The sequence below is a fragment of the Dicentrarchus labrax genome, unplaced genomic scaffold (assembly GCF_905237075.1).
Source record: "Dicentrarchus labrax unplaced genomic scaffold, dlabrax2021, whole genome shotgun sequence".
Lineage (NCBI taxonomy): Eukaryota > Metazoa > Chordata > Actinopteri > Moronidae > Dicentrarchus > Dicentrarchus labrax.
This window is the reverse complement of record NW_026136721.1, coordinates 1,008,576-1,034,665: the sequence shown is the minus strand read 5'-3', so window position 1 is coordinate 1,034,665 and position 26,090 is coordinate 1,008,576. Positions and strand designations below refer to the sequence as shown.

Genomic DNA, 26,090 nt, shown 5'->3' with positions numbered 1-26,090 from the left:
CGTAATAAAACAGATATTAATATGACACTGATGGCTCATTCTGCAGCATAATGATACTTTTACTTTAACTGCATGTTACTTATGATTCTTCTGTAGTTTTAATTCAGATTTTAAAAGCAGGACCTTTATTTGTAGTTGATTACTGTCACATTGAGGTATTGATATTCTACTGATTTATTAGCTACATTATTTGGCTCCAACCTATAATTTTGTGCAGTTATGATTCAGCTTAATAAGGATAAAGACCACAACACCAAATTCATACTCTTTAAACTGTAAACGTGTGTTTGAAACTTACATTAACAGAGAAATATAACTAATAATAAAAAGTGTATGTCTAACTGAGTGAGGAGATTTCCAGCTACCATCTTTGCAAACAGACTGAATCTTTTGTATTGTGCAGCAGATAGATTTTATTTTTTGATCCTGACAGAAGAAGATTCAGAACAGTGATAAAGGAATTAACCAGATATATATATATAGTTATTCTATAATTATTTATGTTCATGTTTACTAACATATCAGGAAAGATATATTTAGTCCTAAAAGCAGTTCAATCAGTTTTGTCCTTTAGTGCAGTGGACAGTGACACCAGGACCTTTTTGTACCAATGACTCTTTTATTTTTATGCTATACAATTTAAAATAAAAACAAGAATTGTAACATGTCTTTTTTTGTAGGAAATCACAAAAAAAGAGAAAATGATTGACACTTCATTTGCTTTGTTCCCAGGAAGTCCTGATTGATCCTGACCATTATTTTGAAAAGCGGGCCCGGAAGTGTAGCTTGACGCTAACAGGTGAGAAAATGTCGGCTCCTGTCAGACTGTTGACGAGCCGTTTCCCGGCTCTCTGCCCGGCGGGGTTCACTCCGGAGCCACGGAGGAATCCCCCGGTGAGGGGTCCGGTCGGCGGACGGTGGCTGTCTCACACACAGACAGGTACGGAGCTAAAGCTAGCTGGCTAATGTTAGCCTAACAGTCCCGACGTTTCTTCACAGGATGGAGAAGTCACGTCCCGCCCCCTACTCTGCCTCTGATTGGCTCCCGCTAACATTGTCACGCTACTCCTGACCAATCACACCAACGAAGCGAGGAGAAATAACCAATCAGAGGCAGAGCTGGGCGGGTCATGACTTCTCAATCCTGGGGGGAAGTAAAGGTTGTCGGTGCGATTAGTCTCCTAATCGATAAATAAACATCCTCACGTGACAAAATCAGTGTGATCGGCACTGAAAGAGGAGTTGAAACGGTGTTAAATGTGTCTGCGGCTCCAGCACTCACATGAATGGATGCATGAAGTTTAATTATCTTTCTTGGTCAAAGTCGAACTAATTGAGTTTGATGAGTTAATCATTTATAGAGACAGCAGATATTCACAGCTCATAACTCTCTTTGTGTCTTATTGAAATATAGAAATATAAATTATATTAATGAACGAAAAACATTTATTTCATGGTAATGGTTCCAACCAGCTTTCAGTCAGACGCAGTGGAAGAATCTAACTATTCCCCAGAGGGTTTCATTCAGTAAAGTTTATGACATTATTGGTTGAAATCAATTCAATTGGATTTTGATATTAAAATACAAAGAAATTGAGTTTTTGTTGAATAGGGGAACATTGTTACTGAGGATGTGATGTTAAAGAGTTTTTAAAGAGAAAAATAAATAAATCCAAAGCAAAATCAGTTGAAATTGAACCTGTGTCTGTTTATGGTACGAGCTTTATCTGAAATATCAAAGTTCATCTGATTCACCATCTAAGTTTAATGTCAACAGGAGCAAACCTGCGACCACTGGAGGGTGTCAGAGTGTTAGACTTGACAAGGTACGAGTCCGTCTGCAGCAATGTCTTCATGTGGTTTCTTTGAACCCGTCTGATGTTTGATTTTAAATGAAATACATTCAAATGTCTGCAGAGTGCTGGCCGGTCCCTTCGCCACCATGATCCTGGGAGATCTTGGAGCTGAGGTGATCAAAGTGGAGAGACCAGGTGAGTCTTTACCTTTCGTTCTACCTCGCTGTGTCCTTCTGCCTGAGTGAGAGTCATGAGGGTTGTGGTTTTGTTAAACAGGTGCAGGCGATGACACCAGAGCCTGGGGTCCTCCGTTCGTCGGCACTGAGAGCGTCTATTTCCTGAGCGTCAACCGAAACAAAAAGGTAAGTGCAGAACAAAACAAATGTCTGTGTTTAACTTGTGAACACTTCTTGGTGTTAGACATCAAGTACATAAATAAAAGCGGTGAATATGAAATATATATATTTAGAAAGGTGTAGAAGAACCCAGCAGTCAGTTTGTTACATTAAGTGTTAATATTGAGCCTCTGATGATGGATTGTATGATTTCAGAGTATTTCAGTGGACCTCAAACATCCCAGAGGAGCCAACGTCATCCAGGAGGTACGACTCGTTCACAGCTTGTCCAGTGGTGGAGTTTGACGATATTGATACACCCGAGTTTCAGTATACTTTAAATATGAACATACTGTTTGTGTGTGTGTGTGTGTGTGTGTGTGTGTGTTTCTCAGCTTGCAGCAGTGTGTGACGTGTTGGTAGAAAACTACCTTCCAGGGAAACTTCAGCAGATGGGTTTAGGATACGAACAACTGAGCAGAGTGAACCCACAACTCATCTACTGCTCCATATCAGGTACTCACTGACTCACTGACTGACTGACTGACTGACTGACTCACTGACTCACTCACTGACTCACTCACTGACTCACTCACTGACTCACTCACTGACTGACTCGCTGACTGACTCACTGACTGACTGACTGACTCACTGACTGACTGACTGACTCGCTGACTGACTGACTGACTCGCTGACTGACTGACTGACTTGCTGACTGACTTGCTGACTGACTCCCTGACTGACTGACTGACTCACTGACTGACTGACTGACTGACTCACTGACTGACTGACTGACTCACTGACTCACTGACTGACTCACTGACTGACTGACTCACTGACTAACTGACTCGCTGACTGACTGACTGACTCCCTGACTGACTGACTGACTGACTCGCTGACTGACTGACTGACTGACTTGATGACTGACTGACTGACTCGCTGACTGACTGACTGACTGACTCGCTGACTGACTCGCTGACTGACTGACTGACTTGCTGACTGACTGACTGACTTGCTGACTGACTTGCTGACTGACTCCCTGACTGACTGACTGACTCACTGACTGACTGACTGACTCACTGACTGACTGACTGACTCACTGACTCACTGACTGACTCACTGACTGACTGACTCGCTGACTGACTGACTGACTGACTGACTGACTCGCTGACTGACTGACTGACTGACTTGATGACTGACTGACTGACTCGCTGACTGACTGACTGACTGACTCGCTGACTGACTCGCTGACTGACTCACTGACTGACTGACTCACTGACTGACTGACTGACTGACTGACTCACTGACTGACTGACTGACTGACTGACTCACTGACTCACTGACTGACTGACTCGCTGACTGACTGACTCACTGACTGACTGACTCGCTGACTGACTCACTGACTCACTGACTGACAAAGCTGACTCTTTTACAGGTTTGAGATGTTTCTGTCTCTGTAACCGGTGAGTTTCTAGCGTTCTGCGTTGTGTTTTGATGAAGAGGTCCAGACGAGGATATCTTCCTCCAGTCAAACGTTATCAACGTGAGCTCCGACACAAATTAACTGACACAGAAATATGTTAGCATACTACACAATAAATTTAAGCTAGCAAGTAAACTTATAAGTGTAGTTTAACAGAGGCTAACACAAGGACATTTCTGTGACCACAGTGTCGCTCACCTCTCCCAAGTACAACAGCAAAAGGGGAGAGGCAAAAGCGTGAGACACATTTATAGGGGGGACCCACGAAAGTGAACGTCGGGGGACAGAAACTGAGTCTCAGACGTTCCACATCTTGACTCAGGAGGACATGTCAGGTTATAACTATTAAAACAGATTTTGTGTAATTATAATACTACATATTACTAGATTAGATTAGATGGATACTTTATTCATCCCTAAGGGGAAATTCACGGTTTCCAGCAGTATCCACAAACTGATAATAATAATAATATTAATAAGAGAAGGTCAAATTAAGAAGAACTAATAGAATAAAGTAGAATAAATAGCTAAATAACGAGCATTGGGTAAGTGTCTAATTATATAATAATACTGTTGTATATTTGACTCTGTTACATCTCTACGCTCCCAGCTGTTTGTCACTGAATTGTGTTCTCAGTTGTGTGTAAGACTCGTTTAAAGGCCCATTAGAGGTGGTTGACTCATGTACGTCACTGTACGGGTGTTCACAGGAGAGAAAGACAGTAACAGACTTAGTCGGCGACTAAAACAACTTTAATGTTAACCCAACAGTGATTCATGTTTCTCTTATGAGGCTTTATTTATTGAAGGTTATATGTATGGAATTCACCACTGGATGTAACACTAGAATCAAACTCCATTGAAAGAATCTGCAAGTTTTGTGCCGTATATCATTGTAACCACGTAACTTCATCCAAAGTGGACAGAAACTGAATTGAACTCACCAAAAAATGTGTTAGTCTTTCCAACAATCACCAACTCTGGTTTGGTGGAATTAAATCCTTAATTCACCGAGTTTGATGTTTTAGTTTAACAGCCGTAATATCTACATATATAACTTCAAATATCTGACCTTTAAAGGTGTCACATCAGTGTCAATATATTAATGATAGAAGGGCTGTATTTGATTTCTTCCTGGTGAACAGACTTTGTACTTGCACTGTTTCATTTATTTGATCCAGTCTTACTTCGTCTCCACAGTGTTTTTGGCCCAAGACTAATTGATTTGGGGGTCATGAGAACACAACGTGGGCCTATCTGTCTTACCCACAGTCCTGCAGTTCTCAGGCTGAGCCACTAGATGTCGTTGGACTCCACGGTAAAGACAGACTCTCTAAAGCGCTCATGTTTTCCCTTCAGAGAACAAACTGCTGTTTCCTGCTGCTTCACACACTTAATAACAGCCAGCGGTGACACACAGCACATTGGATTTATTGAGGCTTCGACAGCAGGGGCTGCTGCCCAGAAACACACTTTCACCAGCTTTGTACTGTGGGGACTCTAGGATCTGTAGTGTAGTGTGTCCTCCGTGTTTTCATGGGGTTTGTTCTCTGCTGGTTTATACATTTTACATTGAAATTATCATTATTTTAAATTAATTATAGTAGATCAATCTGTGAAAATATTCCAATCAAATCACTCCTGTAGGCTGTAATTCCTCGCTTTAGTTATTAAGTCTGTTTTTATGTTTTTTTTTTATTGATTAAAATATGTTATATTATTTGTATTCCTGACTAATTATCATGAATAATGGATTGTTGATATAATTCGGCCTGTTTGAACCCAGAGGACAGATCTAAAACATTGTTTGTAAGTTCCTACAGCTTAATGATCTGCTGAGAAGATGTTTAAAACGACTGTAACATACCTGTCACCCGGACGTAATGGTTCATGCATTCTGTTAACAGCCCGGATAGTCAGAATAAGTGGCTGTGTGACCACACCCACTCCCAACTCCCCTCTCCCCTCTCATAAAATTCACCCATTATTATCTGGTCTCCCAAGTTTTTTTGTATTTGGTTGCTTGAAAAAAATATTTAGATAACATTTATAATCATATCTAAAAACAAAATCACTGTATCTACAGCACTGACCTTTGCCATGTATATACAGCACTGACATCTGCCCTGTATCTACAGCACTGATCTCTACCCCATATCTACGGCACTGAGCTTTGACCTATTTGAAGACAATAATATCATTATTGTTACTGTTATTTGAATCAAACAAAGAGTACAGCCCTCTGACCTGTATACAGCACTGACCTCTGCCCTGTATACAGCACTGACCTCTGCCCTGTATCTGTCTTGTCCTCTGTAACTTAGTATTACTATAGAGCTACTGTCAGCATTGGAGAATTATGGCTCATAGTTCGTTCACCAATTACTGACAAATAATAAGTGATACCTAAACACAAACCTATAAGACTTGTTCGGCTTCATCTAAATATGCTATGTACTGATTTTGGTGAAGATTAGATTAAATATGTGCCAAAGGTAGCAAATACATTAGGCAAACCTTTGTCACAGTTCAGTGGATGTGCTGAATGAAATTCAGCTCTGTAGGAGGTATGGGAATATGAAACGCTTGATAACGGACCACATGGTGGCTCTATTGAACACATGCCTATTATTATGTTTAGCACATCTCCATGGGTCACCTGGTTTGCTGACTTTAGCATTTTTTTAATTGTAGATTTTCATGTGTATATGCGACTCCCATTGACAGGCCATTAAAAACAATGACAGCAAAATATTCACATTGCAATAACTGTAACAGATATCAAAAAGAAAGGTTCACCAACAGGCTTTATATGTGAAAAAAAATTTAATTATGTGTATCTGCAAAAATGTGGGAGTTGTAACAGTCCAAAAAATGTATGGAAGAAGAAAAAGAGTTACAGCAATCACACAATAAAAAAATAATATGTAAAGGAGGATGAGACAATATCACCAAACTGAACCTATAAAGAAAATAATGAATCATTAAACGTGTGTTTTTAAGCTCACACAGTCTTTCTTACTCTTAATACTCACTCACTCACTCACTTTCTCTTTTTTACGTTCAGTCATTTTCTCTCTTTGTCCTTATACCTTTCCTCACTTTTCCCCTTGTCTTTTAACTGCCCCCCACTTTTTTTCCTCTGTTCAAGCTTTATCACTCCCACATTTTTTGTTTTCCATTCCCTCCTCCTCATCCTCCTATGTTAGGAAAAAAACTACATTACCCAGGAGGCCTCATTAAGCTGCAGCAGCTGGATGCAGCGGGCAGATTTACAGCCTGGTTTCATCCTGAGCTGTCTGAAACAGACCAGGATGCTTCATGGATTAATGTCCTGATCCCCAGAAACTGTAATTCCTGTCAGTTTGTCACAAAAGGGAAAAAAAACGTTCTGAACGTACACTGTATAAATAAAAATGGCCGTGGTTTCTGTGAAGTCACCCACAGGTCGCCATCTTGGCAGTCCTGATTTCGCAAGCAAAGAGGTGGAGCTGAGGCTGAAGGAAACCTGGTTACTGAAAACAGCTCAATCCAAGCATCCCTTAATTATGCAAAACTTTTATCTTTAATATAATTTAAAGTGATGAGTTGTATAGTTGTCATGAACGGAGATGTTAGCTCTAGAGACCAAAAGGCTGTAAACATGTTTATTTCTGCTGTAAAGTTGGGCATTTAAATATGTGGCCTTATGGAGACTGACTCACTGCTGGAGCCAGACTCTAATGGCCGTTAGAGGAACCGCAGCTTTTGTTACTTCAGTGTTTGCTTCATTTGCAGCCACAGAGGTTGCCTTTCATTCTTGTAGTTTGGTTCATTTGGGGAAAATATGATACATTGCTGCGTTTTATTTCTGGTCAGGTTGCTGTTCACACTGCTGCTTTATTCAGTGTTTTCAGCGTTTTTTTAATCAGCGGGTCTGTTTGTGTTGGAGAGGAGGAGACCTCTGTGGATCATTGGGCTCCTGATATAAACCCCCTGAACCATGAACACTGAAGGAATCCTAACCAGGAGAAGCTGACTGCAATGACGCCAATGGTGGTGAAGACAACAACTCCCATGATCCCACACTGCTTCACCACCTCATCACACTTCCTAGTTTCTTATTGTTTGGATGTGAGAGACCCCCTAGTGGCAGAAATGACATACTGTGTGTTTAATAGGCTCAGTATTACGACTTCTGGCTGGTGGTTTGGAATTACAACAATGACTGTGTTGGACAGCTGTCATGGTCACAACTTTCTAATGTTATCAGACTTTAGACGGTTGCTCTCTGCATGAACATTCTTTGGCTGCATGTCCTGCTAATGCTCGCTCAGTTTAGCTTTACAGTTATAGTTGTACATGTTTAAATACCAACTTCATAGCAGTGATTTCACTCCATCTTTGGAGCTTTGGAGCAGTTTCTGTTTATATCTCAACATGTGATGCAGTAAACTGTCTGCAGAGTTCAATTCTGTGAATCTAGTTATTTTAAACGCATTTAAGGAAATGTTGTTTTTTTATGTGAAATGAACAGAGTCTGGACTCTTTAGGAAATCAATCTGGTTGTTTAGTCAGACCGGCAGACTCAACACACAGCTGGAATGTGGTTTTCCTGGAAGAGGCAACGCTGAAAGGACGACGCTTTGATTCCCTGCTGTGTTTCCTCTCAGGTCAGAGAGAAACCAGCCCACTGGCACAGAGGCAATAATGTGTGTGTGTGTGTGTGTGTTTGTGTGTGTTCAGGTTATGGACAGACAGGTCCTCAGTCTCAGAGTCCAGGCTACGACTCCATCGCCTCCGCTGTGTCAGGGATGATGCACATCACCGGGCCAGAGGTCAGACTCTATTCTTTGTTTTTTAACAAAATGTTGAGTTTTTCTAAAAACTTTAACAAGAAATATATTAAATCTTTTGGTGCGTACTTTGAATTATCCAGTATTGTAGAAATATAAACAGGCTCCACCAGGATCGATAAGAGTTAAAGGGATGGTTCAGGACTCACCTGATCCAGCCCTAACTATAAGCTTTATCAAAGAGGAATGTCTTAAGCCTACTCTTGAATGTGGAGAGGGTGTCTGCCTCCAGAACCGAGAATGTGGTGATAAGATACATATCACGATACAGGGGTTACGGGAAAAAATAAATAATATAAAGAACACACCATCATCTGCATTTTCATGTTTTTTCAACGTTTTCATGCAACCAAAACAGTGAGATCTCTGTTTGTATTTATCGCAGTCAACATCACAGCCCTCAGTTTACAACACTGCTGTCTATATGGAATTTCAGCTTCTTCCTTCTGGATGGAGGTTTATAGTCCCAAGATGTAAAACAGAAGTGAAAGTTTTGTTCCAGCAGTTATCATTCAGATTAGATTAGAATTTTTCTTGTTTTTACTGCATTTTTACCTTATTTATTCTTGTGGTTATTTATTTTAATCTTTGTAAGTCCTGATTTTTAGAGCCCGTAGCACTTTTATCTTTTACCTTTATCATACATGTTCATTCATGTTTGTTGTCTGAGCTGTTGTGTTATAATTATTTTTGTTAAGAGGTTTGCCTTTTAATGCAAACCAAGTCTACCTGTGGATAGAAATAAAGTAACCTTGAACCTTGATTTAACTGTTGGAGGTTTAAACACAAAAATATCACCAAACAAAATATCACAATACAATATTTGTTTTTTTAATATCCCTTACATCTCTAACGCCATGGCAGTTGACATAAAGCGATCTTTTCGAAGCTGAGTCATCAGTGTTACGGTTACAGAAAGATAGTAGTAAACTGTAGTCAATTTGGAGATCTGTGTGGTGAGAACAGTCCGGGGCACCAATAAAGCGAGCTAATGTGTCCCATAAACGCTGACCACCTACCTGACCCTGAGACTCTTCATCATGAACCTGCATTATTAAAAAAGGAATAAAACTGGAGTTAAATGCGTCTGATCTACCAGCAAGTGCTGTCCTGTATTGTTAAGAAAAACTCCTGGAAAATGTCCTGGAAAGGCCCTGAAAGATGATTTCTTAAAAAGAATGTGAACCCTGGATATTGTACTCGGCTACAAGCTCTCCAAATATTTTAATATTCTCATTCAGTCTCTCTTTAATTCATCAAATAACAGCGTGTTCGATTGTCATGAACTGCCCTGATCTCATTACTCCAGAGGATCCTTTAGGATTTAATGACTCTGTGAGCTTTCCTCTATAGCGCCACCTTCAGGACAACATGTACAGATAAAACTTTAAGTGTAGATGAATCTGAAATCTGGATGTTGTTTAAGACAATTTTTTCCTTCATGATTTTCACCATTTTTGGCAAGAATTTCTGATACATCTCTTATAGGTTTACCAGAAAGACTTGCCCAAACTGGCAACATCCCTTTTAACACAAGAAGACCGATCCTGAGAGGCCTGATAGAGGTATAGAAAAATAAGTATTCTATAACGGTGGAACTGAAACTAGTTTTGAATGTGGTGTCTTCAGTCCGATATGAAGGCAGTATTTCCACATTAGGTTTAGCCGGAGAGTACAAAAAGCAGTTCAGTTAATGCACATGAAACAGGGCTGTGGACTGTGGGACAGGACACAACAGGAAAAAATACAGTGCAGGCCTTTATTGAAACATCAAAACCCACACCCTTTCCTCCCATAATGCAATGCTTCCGCTGGCAGGATGGTGACCCAGTGCGTCCAGGCGTTGCCATGACAGATCTGGCGACGGGGCTGTACGCACACGGAGCTGTCATGGCCGCCCTATTGCAACGACACAAGACTGGGAGGGGAGTTCATATCGACTGCAACCTGCTGTCTTCACAGGTAACAGCTGTGTGTGTGTGTGTGTGTGTGTGTGTGTGTGTGTGTGTGTGTTCAACTGACTTTAGTTGCTGAAAATTCACACAAATGTCCTGAATCTTGTCTAATTAATCAGTCTAAGCAACGAATTGGATCTCAGTTCAGTCTAGAACTGAAGTTTTTCCTTAAGGGAGCCCTTTATTGTCACTGAGTCAACTGACTGTATTTAAGGTATATTTAATATTCTGTTGATCACTATCAATAACAGTAGACAACAGCTGATAAACTGAACAATGAACCTAAACTGTGAACACAATAACTGCAGGAAGTTTGTGAACAACCAGAGACTTGATTATTTCCTCGCTGATAGAAAAAGGGTCCCTTAAGGAGAAAGGTTGGGAACCAGAGCAGGAGAGTGAAGGCTCTGTCAGTATATTTTGTGTTCAGTTCTTAAGTTATTAAAGTTTAAATCTAAACTAAAAATTACTCTAAAAATATCATTTTCATTTAGTCTTTACAGAAATGAATGCTGACATAGGCCTACTGTGTTTATTTTAAAAGTATTCTTACACCTCTTAAAATCAAGAAGACCTGGAAACCCCCTGTGAAGCTTTGGTGACCCCTAGGATGGGGCCACTCATCCAGACATCATGAAACTTTTAAGACTGATCAGACTGTGACGATGTATAACGTTAAAATTATATTTATTTTGCTGTCTTAAATCTCTTGTTATTTCCAGGGAAGACCAAATTGGTTGGTATGAGTGGTTCTCTAAGGGTGTCTGCGACTTGTCAATTTTGGACACTATTTTTCCAAATTAATGGTCTGCCTCCAGATGCTGTTTTTCCACCAAATTAGCTCTGGTTCTTGAACCGGTTCAGTTCAGGAATCTTGGAACCTCTGTGTTATCTAGCGAACCAGGCGTTTCTACCAGTTTCGACAAAAGACCATTGTAATCACGGATGTGTCATCAGCAGAGGGCGCTGCACAACAATGGGTAGAACTCCAACGTTTTTCCAATCGCAGGTTGTTTCCATAACATCTCATCACATTAACTGATCATGCTTGACAAGATTATTTTGACAAAAAATAAGACTAATTTCTCAGAAAGGTTTTAGTATCACCTTAATAGGACATTACGGTGTTGTGTTCAGGCTCTGCTGGTAAATTATACTACTGACGCTGCCTGTCTGATTCTATTCATGTCAATGGGGTGTTTTTGATGGGAGAGATAAGCAGAAGTGTCACCGAGGCTTTGAGAGAGTGTGTGTGTGTGTGTGTGTATGTGAACGAATCCGGGAGACTTATTTAAACAAGTCTGAACAGTTTAAACAGAGTAATCAATATTTCTCTGAATGTTTTCCCCGTTTAAACAAATCAAACTATACGTAATCCTAAAACCGTCGGGGACACTGAGACAAATGTTGTTCTGGACTCTGAAGTATTTGAGACACCCAGGGTGTGTTTGATTTGTCGTGTCGGGGCATGCTGCTGATGTGACAGTGTTGCTTTTACAAATATGTTTTATATTTTCTTTATTTTTCAGTTCATTGGCTGCGAAACAAACTGGTTCAGCTCATTTCTAAACTTTATGTTCCTCACACAGAGAAACACACAGAGGAGGAGACTGAAGTGTTCTTGTACATATCTCTCTCTGACTTTGCCATGTTAGGGCTCATCATGGGGAAGAAGTTAGAAAACTACCTCACCTAACTATATCATTTTAATTATAGAGAAAATTGATTCAGTTAGTTTACTTTCAGTTTATTACTCGGGAAAGCTATAGGATTAGTGTAATAGGTAAGTTTACCTATGTACAATACGTTCATATTTATAACAGATAACACATGATTATTATTTTCCAGTCATTATGATTTTAGTTGCTCCAGGAAATTACAAGTACAGTAATAAAATCTAATAACAGATAGATAGATAGATAGATAGAGGCTGCAAGGTCTCAATCTCTGCGGTCGACTCCCAGGGCTGCTACACATAAAATACCCACAATCCACTTCTCCCCCCTCCCCATATCCCATGGTGCATTCCTGTACGAAGTGCTGCAACCACAGGCACGTCGACCGCAGAGCGCTCCGACCAGAGATGAACAATGAGAGCACACAGCCGCAGTGGATCTGAATCCATGTGGACGGGTTTAAGCTGAGTTTGGTTTGGTTGTCAGGGGAAATTTAATGGTTACAAACCAATCAGAGTTCACAGTTGTATCTCTACAAGCCGCCTGCAGGTCCTGAAACAGCTGTAAACATCAGGAGGAGCTCCACACCAAAGGCTGAAGAGTCATAAGTCTTAAGTTCAGCCCGAACCGTCTTCAGATTGTTGTGGTCGGTTAAGGAAATGGCTCAGTCCTGCAGAAAAATACCAACTTTTTCAAGATGAGAAACAATTTTAGGCTATTGCTATTGGGAAGGTTTAGACCCAGAAGAAGTTAGTTCTCATCCTTGAAATCTTAATATTAAAACAGAATGAAAATCTCACATTTCTGTAAGCTGTTAGTTCTTCAGTCACACGCTCACTCTGATAAACATTTTTCCCCTGACTATTTGAAGACGTTGATTGAATTTGAGATGTTGTTCAATGTGCAAATAATAGCATGTGTTCACTTTCACAGATCCCAAAAAAACCCATCAAAATAGCTCGAAAGGATTCCTAGTGTACTAGCGCAGGTATACAGAGTCGGCATTGGCTATACCCAATTCTAAATCCCCCTTCAGTTCACTGTAAAAAGAAAGAGTGGAAAACAGTAATATTTCAGCAGCTGGGAGCCAAAGAAACAGTAAAATAACTGAAAATAACAAACTCGTAAAAATACAGTCATTTAAGTAGTTTTTAGCTTTAATTTAGCATAAAATTGTGTTTAAATAAAGATATTTACACATGTAAAAACAATTAAATGACCTATCAATACAGGCAAACTCTGCTATAATACAAATAATCAGGCTTAAAAATAACTGTAATAAAAGTCATTATCTGTGAAATTACAGTAATTATTGCTGTTTACACTGATAACAACTGTATTTGGACAGTTTACCAATGCTTATACACTGATAAACAACATTCATTCAACTTCCATCATTATACAACATATCTGTGTGTTAACTAATACATTTAGTAAGTTACACAACTGATACTTTTTACTGTTAATGTCACTGATTTTACTTGATTTTTAAAAATGTAATAACAGTATTAAACCTAAATTTAACATTTTAATATATTATGTATTTTAATCTTTTTATGTTGAAAAAATGCCATTTTCTTTAAATAAGCAGTAATTGTATGATTATTTGCAGTTACAGATTTTTCATGTTATTTTACATTAAACACGTAAATTCACGGGTTATTTATCTAATTTTTTTTTTTTTATGTTTCCATGTATTTAAAGAAAAAATATGTAAAATAAATGGGATTTTTTCCCCCCCCTAGGATGGCGAAGGCATCACATAGTAAGGGATACTGAATGATGTAAAAGTCGAGGTTGGACTCGGACTGTGGATGCTTCTTCTCACCACATGAAAGAAGTTTTACAGATTGATCCTCTGGTTCTCTTGTAATTCCTCTTTTTGTTCTCGTGTTTGTGATGGTGATTCACGGTTGGAGTGGTTTAACATGTGGTTCCACCATCCTTCAGCCGGCCCAGCGCGAGACGAGGTCCTGCTGCGGTTTGAGAGTTAAATACTCAGTTTCTAATCAGAGCGGTGATTGACAGCACCACCCATCTTAGTGTCAGTCTGTCTCATCTCTGTCATGTCAACATCCTTTAAAGCGTTACGACCACCTCTGATCTTCTGCTGCTCCTCTTTCCCCTTCTAATCATACGTTTCCCTTTCTTCATCTTCCTCTGCTTTCTTCTTTCTTTGACATGGACTCAGAAACTGTTCAGAAATGAGCTTGAATATGACATGAAAGTATGTTCGTCCACCGCAGGCGTCTCCCGCTGTCGTGCCTGATGCTCATTTTCCTTCCCGGCCGGGCCGCTGTTCTCCAGTCTGATCATAGTTTATTGAAAAATGGAAACTCTCAGCCTTACCTGTCACCTGTGATAACTTTGTTTGATATTGCGATGAGTAAATGCCATAAACAGACCCTCAAACATTTAAACATGCAGTTTCATCAAAGTGGTGGAAATCCTAGATTCAGATTATCACAAAAATACCTGCTGAATACCTGTTTGCTTTCATGGTTTCCTTTGGCTTGTAAACTGGGAATTTATAGTGTTGTTTGTATGAAATGAAGAAATATAGTTTTTGTTTTCATCCATGCTTTTATGTTGTGGCTATTTATTTTCTGTGTTTTGGTAATTGGTTGATTAGTATGGGAGCTCTATAATAACCATGTTCCTATCTAGTCCTGCTCCTTTCTGCTCTGTGCTCCAATAACAGTTGAGCAAGGTTTGGTCAACTTCTTCCTTCCCTGTGTGTGTGTGTGTGTGTGTGTGTGTGTGTGTGTGTGTGTGTGTGTGTGTGTGTGTGTGTGTGTGTGTGTGTGTGTGTGTGTGTGTGTGTGTGTGTGTGTGTGTGTGTGTGTGTGTGTGTGTATGTATGTATATACGTATATACGCTCAGATCCTCACGCTGCCCATTTTTCCTGCTTCTAACACATCAACTCTGAGGACCAAATGTTCACTGTCTGCCTGATATACCCCCCCACTGACAGGAGCCCTGACACCCAGATAATCAGTGTTACTGGCAGTGTTTTACAGTGTTAGGGCTGATCGGTGTTAGTTTTATCTAATGTGGTTTTCTTTTCAACATAGATTAACCTAGCACACAGCATATGTAAGTACAGGAATGGAGGAAGTTGAAGGTTCTGGCCGAGACTTGCTCAACTCTCAACTGTGATTGGAGCACAGAGCAACAAAGGGCGAGGCTTATGAAGGGTCAGTAGAGCCTAGGGTCATTTTGCTAATGTTTGTAGTGTCTGTGTGAACAACTTGTTCTCATTTCCAGCATGAATGAAATTCCAGTTTGAGATTTCAGCAGCACTTTAGAGGTGTAAAACACCTGAGAAATGTTGCTGAAATAGAGAGACTGAATGTCTTCACTCAGAATAGCAGATATGTACGTCAGGAGTTGTTTTTAAGAGCAGCAGGAGGTGTTCTGACGGCTGGTGCAGCCACAGCACTGTGATGAAAACAGCGCAGGATAGGGATTTGCTCGGATTGAGATTCAAGGCCGATCCGTTCGCCAGGAGTCGTGGAAATCCACCCACAGGTTTTCAGCTGCTTGTAAATTCAGTGAAGGTGCGGGGCCGAAGGTGAGCCGTTGGTTTTGTTCTCCAGCGGTTTTGCGGCTGCAGCATCAGGAGGAGAGAGAGCAGAGTTGTGGTTTTTGTTGTTTCTGGAAGGAGCCACGAGTGAGTGCCGACCTCCAACAGCAGCAGGGAGGAATGAGACTGATGACAGCTCAGATTTAACACCTCTCTCTCTCTCTCTCTCTCTCTCTCTCTCTCTCTCTCTCTCTCTCTCTCTCTCTCTCTCTCTCAGGTTTCCTGTCTCAGCCATATTGCTGCTAACTATCTGAACGCAGGGAAGGAGGCGAGGCGCTGGGGGACGGCCCACGAGAGCATCGTACCTTATCAGGTAACTCCCCGAACGGCCCTCTTGCCGTCCCTGTTTAAAGCGCACAAATACACAGAGGAGGTGTTTATATTAAAGAGCGATTCAGCAGTAAGTTATATCTGTAAAACCCACAGTGACACATACTGCACACCACAGTATTAAAGCTATAATGTTTAACATTTCCTTATTAAACAGTGTATAAACTCTAGAGCTATGTTCTGTATTTAGTTGATTCAATCAATAATCTATAATCAGTGGCGTCATATCCCCTTTGTGCCTGCGTTAGCGTTGTGTTTGTCTGCCAGAAGCTGTCAGACATTGACTGTTTATCCAGTTTGGACCAGGGAATGTAATAGTGTTTTGAAAAGGGCTTGAAAAATGTCGACTTATTCTTTAACTGTTAAAAAACATAAATATAAATGTTGTATAACAGAACTGCAATAGTTAAACGTGCTGTTGGGAAACAATACGAATAAACTGTTTGAGAGTCGTGGGACATTTCGGGGGAAAAGTCCTGAAAGTTGACGTCAGTGTTCATGGGAATAAGCGAGTGGGAGGCTCAGGGAGACGCAGACAGACAGACAATTATAAAACAATTAGAGACGATTAGTGTCAGTTTGGATGTTTTAATGTTGCTGTGTCACACTGTTTCCTGTATGGAAGTGATTTCCTGTCCGCTCTCTGTCTCCTCATATACCACCACAGTCAACACTTCTATCAAACCATTTTATCTATAGTTTGTATTAAAGAGCTCTTCCACACTGAAATTTTCTGCTTTTTTTTAGATGTAAACTGACTTATATGACACATCAATGCTGCTGTTGATATCCACATTATCTAATTTGATAATTCATAAAAGTTATGAAGTAGACAGACAGACACATACCGCTAGCATAGCTACAACACAGCCACTAGCTTATCTACAAACAGTGTGAATGTGGTTCTAGTGACTGTAAAAGCTCCAGCAGACTCTGTGTTTCCAGTACGGACAGTGAGAGTCTAACAACAGCTGCTCATTAGCTCTGTTAGCACTGTTAGCTCTGTTAGCTCTGAATACCAGCTTGCTGTTCCTGCTACACTTCTGTGGTCAGTCTGTCAATCCCTGTGTTTGCTGTGGAGGCCATGCCCCCTAAAGTTTTTAAATTAGCTGAGAGGGAGGAACTAGTAGAGCTGTGGACATGTTGATCCTGGTCCAGTATCCAACTGATACAGTGTGATCCAGCAGTGCACAAACACTGAGAATGGACTTAAAGACATTTGCACATTACATTGATTGTGCAATTTGTAATGAGGTAGAAGCAGTAGATGACTTTTGAAGGGTTTTAATGTGGAAATTGTATTGTGGGAAAAACATATCAGACACACATTATTGTTCTAGTACACGTCCCAATACATGTCTGAAAGGGGGATCTTTACATAACCAAATTACATGAATCTGAAATATATAATCATTTAGATTTTGAGTTCCCTGTTTTAAAAAATAAAATACGTATAAATTTGGTAATTAAATCCTCCTCGTTTCTCTTTCTATTGTCCCATTTTTACGTTAATTAAAAGCATAAGAGACTCAAATAAAACACATTGCTCTTCTCCCTCGGCGTCTCTGTGGTGTTGTTAATTATCTCTTTTCTGCACGGCACGAAGATTCAAAGCACACTGAGGCGTCGGTTGGATTTTTCACAATAAGAGCTGTAGAGGATCACAAATGAAACCACACAGGAAATTTTAAAAGGAAAATATGTAACTAAAGCAGATTTAATACAAAATTAAAGCTGCAAGCAGCGATGGACGGGACCTTGCACTCCATGCAACTCGGGGCGCGCTCCGGCCGCGTCATGTGCCGTTGTAACACGTGCGGACCACGACATGAAAATCTCACGTAAATCAGCTAAAAATTGCCACGCAGCACTTACTTCCTGTTGCCACTAGGTAGCGCTTTCACTATGTGTTCAGGGCGGGACTCTTATCAGACATGTGAAGTTTGGAGCCAATTGGACAATGTACACTCAAGTTATAGCAACTTTGTGTGTTCTGGCGGTACATCAAAGTTTGACGCCACGCCACGGACACGCCCTGTAACAAAAACTCACCACAATCAAGAAATATCATCAAGAACATGTTTTCCATTTTCTGACTAGATTTCAGCTTGATCTGATCATCCTACTAGGAGTAGAACATGGAAGTATAAAAAAATTACATTTCCTTTTACCACTAGGTGGCGCTCTCACTATTACTGAATATTATCACATAGGCATGTTCGGGGCGGGACTCTTATCAGACATGTGAAGTTTGGATTCGATTGGACAATGTACACTCAAGTTATAGCAAATTCGTGTTTTGTGGCGGTACATCAAAATTTCCTGCCACGCTACAGACACGCCCCCTCACCACAGTCAACACATATCATCAACAATGTGTTTTGCATTTTATAAGTAAATTTCAGCTGGATCTGATCATCCTGCTAGGAGTAGAACATGAAAGTATAAAACGTGATACTTCCTGTTGCCACTAGGTGGCGCTCTGACTATTACTGAATGTTATCACATTGACGTGTTCAGGGCGGGACTCTTATCAAACTTGTGAAGTTTCGTTGCAGTCGGATCATGTACGCAGAAGTTATGAAGAATCCCTCTTTCATGGCGAAGGTTTGAAATTGGATGCCACGGGACGCCACGCCACGGGCACAATGTTGGACGAAACAAACTGACTGCACTGACCAATTCTGAAGTAGATCCAATAGAACCTGTAGGAGGAGTTAGTTAAAATAGAAGCCCAAAAAGTCTAAATGACCACAAATTGAAATATCAGACTTCCTGTGGGTTTTGGGGCATGGGTCCAAGAGGCTTTTCTGCTTCTTTCATCATGATACACATGCGTAGCAATTTTCGTACATGTGGGCCTTACGTGTCTTGGGGGCTGATTCTGGGGGGCGTGGCTTAGATGTTTGGCGGCGCCCGTGCACGGGGACAATGTCATATCGGTATTTTTGCTACGTTTGAATTTTGTGCAAATTTTCATGGCATTTTGAGAATGTTGCGGGGGCCAAATATGCGGTCGAAGTCCCAGAGGTATGATAATAATTCCTAGAGGAACAATAGGGTCCTTGCACTTGTTAGTGCTCGGTCCCTAATTAATATTCTGCTCTTCTGTTCTGAGCACCCAGTCCTGGGCACATCCAGGCTAACACTAGCTAACAGCGGCTCCATTTGGCAGCAAGGACTTTACTGTCCATCAGGAAACTCTGAATAACAGACAGCTGAAGCTGAGCAGCTGAAGGACATCAAAAAGAAAAAGACAAACCTTTTCTCAATAAAATAATCAAAATAAAGAGTGAAAGCGTTACACACTTGTTCCGACCCCCAAACCAAAAGTTACACAGTGCAAGATCAGGAGTACAGACGAGGCTCCTATGCTAGTTTAAACCCCCCCCGTCCGGGTGCAGATAATAGGACTGCTAACTGGCTAATAGGAGCTAGCACAGTTAGCATATGCAGCAGTGATGAAGAAAAGAAGATTTATTAATCATCAACAGGGAAACTCTTTGTTCTCTCAGTGTTGTTTTACTGAGTACAGACACACACGGGGCTCCATGCTGAGGTCTCGGTCCCTGCAGAGAGAGCTGACCTTGTTTTTGTTTCTCTGCAAAGTGCGTCGACTGAGACTCCCCTTGGTTCAGTGGACTATTCAGGGGCAACCCTGGTTTTAAGAATACAGAAATGTTCTTCCTTTTTATGTAACACACACACAAACTCAGTAACACAAACTGTGTAATGTTCAATAAACAGAGTAAAGCAATCAGAGGTTGCTAACAGTCAGAGTCGTGTTAATTGTCAGACTGGATCCAACCGGAGTCTGCTTCACATTACTGACTCTGAGCCTGAGGGACATTTTATTTTCATAACTTACATGTGCACATCAAACACACACACACACACACACACACACACACACACACACACACACACACAGATAAACTGTCACCTCCTCCTGACGCTGCGCTCCATCCGCCCGGCGTGAACGTGGCGGCGGCTTCATTCTTGTGGTCGACGTCTCTCGGCAGGCGCGGCCTTAGTGTTATACATCTTATCCGACGCTCCGATCTAATCCTCGTGTGAACCGCCTTACTCCCCCCTCCCCCGACCCCCCCGGGCGCCAGAGATAAAAGCGCAGCAGACGGGTTCTTCGGAAATCTTGACAGTCGAAACAACAGAATTATTGGTGTCTTGTGGTTGCGGCTTCGCGAGGAAGATATTAGAGCCGAAGAAGTCATCCGTCCTCGCTTTTAAAGTTCACATCTGATTTCTGAAACGGGTCCATTCAGATGTCCCAAAACGGAGACGTCCACCGTGTCAAAGACGAGACACGAGAGAAAGAGACGCTGCTGTCAGGAAGGAAGAGTTCAAAGTAAAATCTGATCTCTCTGTTGACAGAACAAATTCAAATTTCAGATCTTCCTCCAACCTTTGCCTTTATTTTTGTGTTTCTTTAATTGAATATGAAGGGGTTAGTTTAGATTGATACAAAACAGCTAATCTTGCGACTGCTCTAGGTCAAATTGCCCCCCCAGCATACTCTCCTTTATTATCTGTTTTCTAAATGGGACAATAATTTACTACACTGCAAAACCTGACGAGTTACTTTTACTCAAATTGTTTGAGGAATCCGATTACATTTATTACTGCCAACACTGCCAAAGTAAGTATTTATTGTCAAGGTAACTTCAGTAAATCAGTTAATAACAAAAATGTACTAACTCTAAAAGTTTATTAACTCAGATAAATGAATCATGAAAGATATTTGAGTTGAAGTCACTCAAGTATTTATTGTTAAGGTAACTTGGCTAAATTAAGTTAATTGTACTAATTTCATTCAGTTAATCGATGTTAAATTTACTACAAGCTATGATAAAAACATTTTATAGTTTTTATTTATTTATAGTATTTTGAGAACTACATTTTGTTAGCTTACTTCCTTTTGTAAAATATGTTGTTAATGAACATCATGCTGTATGGAAGAAGACTGAAACTAGAGACTGAGACCACAAACTCATCAGGAAACTGTTTACTGAGCTCATTAATCAATTTCTCCATAAGACTCTGCCCCCTGCTGACAGTTAGAGACACTGCAGGCTTATCACACTGATTATATCAGTGGATTAAAATGTGTGTTAAATCCAAAACTATGAGCTAAAAAGGCTAAAAGGTTCTGTGGAGCTGCAGAGTTAAGATGCTCAGAGGTAAATGAAACATCAAGGTCAGCAGCTTGAGTCCTTTGACAGTTTAGTTGGGGGTCGCTGTGGTTTCAAATTGGCCTTCCAGCCAGCAGGGGGCAGAAGCCGCCCCGCTGCGACCCGACCGCACTGCCTGCCCTCTCTGAGGACTGTTTGGGGTTTCGTGGATGAACATCCCCTCGCAGTCCCCCTGTGGACTGCGTTACCCACAACTCCCCAAGGCTGGGGATGAAAGGGAGGCGGCGGTTGGAGCTGAGCGCCGAGCGCAGTGTGACTAAAGGGTTAGCGGTCTGAATACACACATACAGCAGTGGGATGTGGTCGCTGGTGTGTGTGCGTGTGATGTAAGACAGCAGTTCTCGTCCGCCTTTCATGTGGCGACGGGTTTTTATTACAAGCAATTGTGAGAGAGAAATAGGAAGAGGAGGCGAAAGTACAGAAAGAGGAAGAAGAAAATTAGGGAGGAAGAAAAGAAAGATGACTCGGGGGAAGGAAAGAGGAGGAGGAGGAGGAGGAAGACCAAAGATAAAGAAGTGAAGGAAGGACAGCTGGCCTTTTACACTGGGTTCCTCAGGCGTGCTTCAGCTTATTAAACTCATTTTAAAACTCATGTGGGACTCAGATGAACCTCCGTCCTCTCACCCTCCAACACTCAGAACCTCCTATTTAATTAGAGTAAATTTCATATCTACCTGCTGGGAAGAATCAGCTTAATAAAAATCATCATAATCCTCAAAGTTAACAACAGAAAGTCAGCGTCTCTGCTGCGTCTCTGCTGCGTCTCTGCTGCGTCTCCACTTCCCACTGCAGCCTGTAAAAGTACAGCGTGTAATAACTGGAGTCGCACCAGGATCACAGATACTTTACAGCATCGGTTTCTTTCTTTTTCTGTTATCTTTTCTGTATTTAATGTTTGTATTTTATTGTACTGCAGCGTTGTGCATTCACTTTTTAAAATTAATTATGTATTATTTCATAATTGTGAGATAATTTTTCATAATAAAAAAATTATGTTCTGTTTTTTGTAATTCTATTCTCTTTCTAGTCTTTTGTCTGAGCTTATTTTTATAATAAAGCAAATTATGCAGTTTTTCTGAATTAACGATTTATTATCTCATTATTCTGAGATCATTTTTCATATTAAAACAGACTCTGTTGTTCTGAAAGAGATATCTCCTGCAGGTTCATAATCTGTTTTTTTCAGAAAAATCAAGACAAATGTTTTTTCTTCCCGAGGTCCCTGATGGGAGTTCATTACAACTGAAGACATTTCTGTGTCTGTAGTTGTTGTGTTTGAATTTAAAAAGTCCTGAATCAGTCTGAAAGCTGATGGTTTCATCTCGTCTCTGTTTCAGGGCTTTAAAACCAAAGATGGACACATTGTCGTGGCTGCAGGAAACGACAAACAGTTTGTCAAAGTCTGTCAAGTAAGTTTAACTTTGAAATGAAATATTGTTGTATTATGTTGCTGTTGTGATCAGTATTTGTCCCAAAAACGTCCAAATGTTGTTTATTGTAATATTATCATACAGCGCCACATGGGTATTTTTAAAGGAAAACTATATTCTATAACTAGAATCTATATTTATCTGCATCGAAATATCACCGTGCCTGTTCAGTGCCATTTCTGGAGAGTACGAGTGGGAAGACGTTGATGCTTGAAGGATGGACCACACAGTCCACCACACAGAGTCCACCACAGAGTCCACCACAGAGTCCACAACACAGAGTCCACAACACAGAGTCCACAACACAGAGTCCAACACAGAGTCCACCACAGAGTCCACCACAGAGTCCACCACAGAGTCCACAACACAGAGTCCACAACACAGAGTCCACAACACAGAGTCCACCACAGAGTCCACCACAGAGTCCACCACAGAGTCCACCACACAGAGTCCACCCCACAGAGTCCACCACAGAGTCCACCACAGAGTCCACCACAGAGTCCACCACAGAGTCCACAACACAGAGTCCACAACACAGAGTCCACAACACAGAGTCCAACACAGAGTCCACAACACAGAGTCCACAACACAGAGTCCACAACACAGAGTCCAACACAGAGTCCACAACACAGAGTCCAACACAGAGTCCAACACAGAGTCCAACACAGAGTCCACAACACAGAGTCCACACCACAGAGTCCACACCACAGAGTCCACACCACAGAGTCCACACCACAGAGTCCACCACACAGAGTCCACCACACAGAGTCCACAACACAGAGTCCAAAGTAACAGCTAACATAAATGCTAAGTTAGTGGAACATATTGTCTGATTGTGCTGTTACCTGGATAACGTTAGCTTCTTTGTTAACACAGATAAATTGGGTGCTATGTGGTGTTGGCTGATTTGTAGACGGCGAACTAGTTAGTAGCAACGGTCCAAATAAAATATAGGAACATTGCAGATAGTAACGTTATTCTAAATATGACTGTCAGTTGTTTTACAGCGTTGTTTGTCACTGATGCCCAGGATGAGCGGCCACCGGTGGCAATGTTAGCTACAGTTTAATGTTACATACAGAAGCTTTAAACTCTGTTGTTGTTTGCAGGTTCTGCAGCTGATGGAGCTCACAGATGAACCAAAATACAAAACCAACCAGCTCAGGGTCCAAAACCGCAAACAACTGCTGCACACACTGTCACAGAGGTACACACACACACACACACACACACACACACACACACACACACTACAAAATTAATCTTTGATTATTTTACCAGGATAATCTGTGTCAGAAACTTCTCTCCACGCAGTTCTGAAAACATAAAACCAAAATCATCCTTTAACACATCTGTTTAAAAATGGTTTGGTGATATTATTATCTGTTTTAATGCTTAATAAGTGGCTATAATTTATATTTTTATACTAACATTGTATTCAATGATAATATGACATGTTGTGCGTATCTGGTGGTGACTCATCAGCTGAATGTACAGCTGTCCTCGGCTTTACGGAGCTTTAAAGTGACTTTTAGCTCATTGTTTATCTGTTTATAGCAAGAAAGGCTGTAAAAAGCTGCCGTACACAACCTGCTCAGCAGCGAACGGTGAACATAGTGGAGCTCTCAGCTGCTAAAGAGGCAGATATTTCCCTCAGGAGTTGTTGGAGACCAAAAATAGAGCTAAAAATGGAAATTGGACTCCTCAGGTGACACAAATACATTGTCTCTGTCAGGTTTCTGCAGGAGAAGACGGCTGATTGGCTGAGGAGGTTTGAGGGCTCAGGTGTTCCTGTTGGACCAATCAACAACATCCAGGAAGTGTTCTCCGATCCACAGGTCAGTCGGCCGATGGATGTTTCATAAGATACGAAACTTTATCCACTTAATGAAATGCCGTTACACATTCATTAATGTCCTTATTTGAGTGGAAACGTTTGTCCCAGTGCGTTGGTTGAAAATAACATTTTGGTGTTTGCAGACGGAGATTATGTATGAGTTTATTTGCATATAGAGCGGGGGGGAGTTACTAACGGTCCACTGTGATCAGACCAGCTCTAAACCGGCTCAGTGAGTCACAAAACCTCCACACAGTCCTTCAGGAGATAAACGCACACGTTCATTACTGAACCGGTCCAACTCAAACAGAGTCAGGGTGCTGTTTGTGCATGTTGGCTCACTGGAAAGACTGCTGCACTAAATGGAACGGAACCTTAATTAGTATCACCTGTGTTTACCCTACTGTTTCGTGTCAGCTGCTGTGAAAAAGGTTAATTCAGAAAGCGGATTGTTCTGTCCTGGTTTGTCAAGGAAAGGAAAAGAGAAAAACCCCAATCAGTCCAGGACTTCTCGACAATGACGTGCAGTCTGGCTCCATTTTAAAGATTTTCAGCTAATATACATAATACATTTAATAACGATAATAATTACTTTAGTTTAGACGTTATGATGAGAAATGCAGCAGGAATTTAAAGCCTGTTCGTTGTGAATCAAACTGCGCACTTTGATCGAGTATTCTACAACACTAAATGTGTTTCCATAAATGAAATCGTTAATTCTTTATTGGATAGTGACAGCGGGAGATTGGCAGGTAATGGGGGAGAGAGGGGATGACACACAGCAAAGGGCCACAGGTGGGATTCGAACCCATGGCTAGACTACTCTACGTCCGCCACCCCCCTCTCTTCGCCTGTCCTTTCAAAATAAAAGCATAGAAAGTCCAAAAATATTTGAGTCGACTATTAAATCAATATTTGTATTTGAGAAGGACGCAGTTGCACTTGAATGTAAGGCAGCTAGCTGGTGTAAAACTGGCTCCACTCGGACGACGTGCTCGTAGGACGCGGAGCCACACAACTGTAGTCTCCTGGTTGAAGAACACACCTGAAGTGAACTCGGTCCATCTGCTGGTGTGTGTGCGCGTGTGTGTGTGTGTGTGTGTCTCTCCATATGGATTAAAAACAGATTAGTCACTGCTCACACATTACACAACTCAGCATGTTACGATAACACACAGGTCTCATTACTGTGTGTGTGTGTGTGTGGAGAACAAAGCAACAGGACATATGGCCTGTGTGTGTGTGTGTGTGTGTGTGTGGTGTGTGTGTGTGTGTGTGTGTGTGTGTGTGTGTGTGTGTGTGTGTGTGTGATGAAGTAAATGTTGAATCACACAGCGAGCCTCTCTCTCGTCTTTCTGTCTTTACGTCGTCGCCCTCTTCCCTCTCTTTCTCTACAAACGCTCTGAGTAGCGGGCGAGCTAGCGGGCCAGTAGTTATCTGCCTCCGTCCAATCAGACATGAGGACCAGTCAGCTCCCAGTGACTCCACTGTGGTGGACAGTCTGACAGACGGACTCTCAGTGACGACACTCTTTGGGCTCATCACCACTCGTCCTTTCGAGAGTCTCGTATCCAGATGAGATTTAAGACTCTTAAGTGTCTCTGATGATCTCAGAT

General features: G+C 41.2%; 1 protein-coding gene across 1 annotated transcript in view; it reads left to right on the top strand.

The window, feature by feature from the left end:
* The first annotated feature begins 763 nt into the window (after positions 1-763).
* The window catches only part of sugct (succinyl-CoA:glutarate-CoA transferase), a 68,172-nt gene continuing 42,845 nt past the window's right edge, over positions 764-26,090 (top strand). The window contains exons 1-12 of the mRNA XM_051385876.1: positions 764-940; positions 1,778-1,826; positions 1,918-1,991; positions 2,073-2,158; positions 2,348-2,398; positions 2,527-2,647; positions 8,340-8,431; positions 10,268-10,411; positions 15,885-15,980; positions 22,545-22,616; positions 23,747-23,844; positions 24,373-24,475. Coding sequence (XP_051241836.1) covers positions 808-940; positions 1,778-1,826; positions 1,918-1,991; positions 2,073-2,158; positions 2,348-2,398; positions 2,527-2,647; positions 8,340-8,431; positions 10,268-10,411; positions 15,885-15,980; positions 22,545-22,616; positions 23,747-23,844; positions 24,373-24,475 — 1,119 coding nt within the window. The 5' untranslated portion in view covers positions 764-807. The remainder of the gene's footprint in view (positions 941-1,777; positions 1,827-1,917; positions 1,992-2,072; positions 2,159-2,347; positions 2,399-2,526; positions 2,648-8,339; positions 8,432-10,267; positions 10,412-15,884; positions 15,981-22,544; positions 22,617-23,746; positions 23,845-24,372; positions 24,476-26,090) is intronic.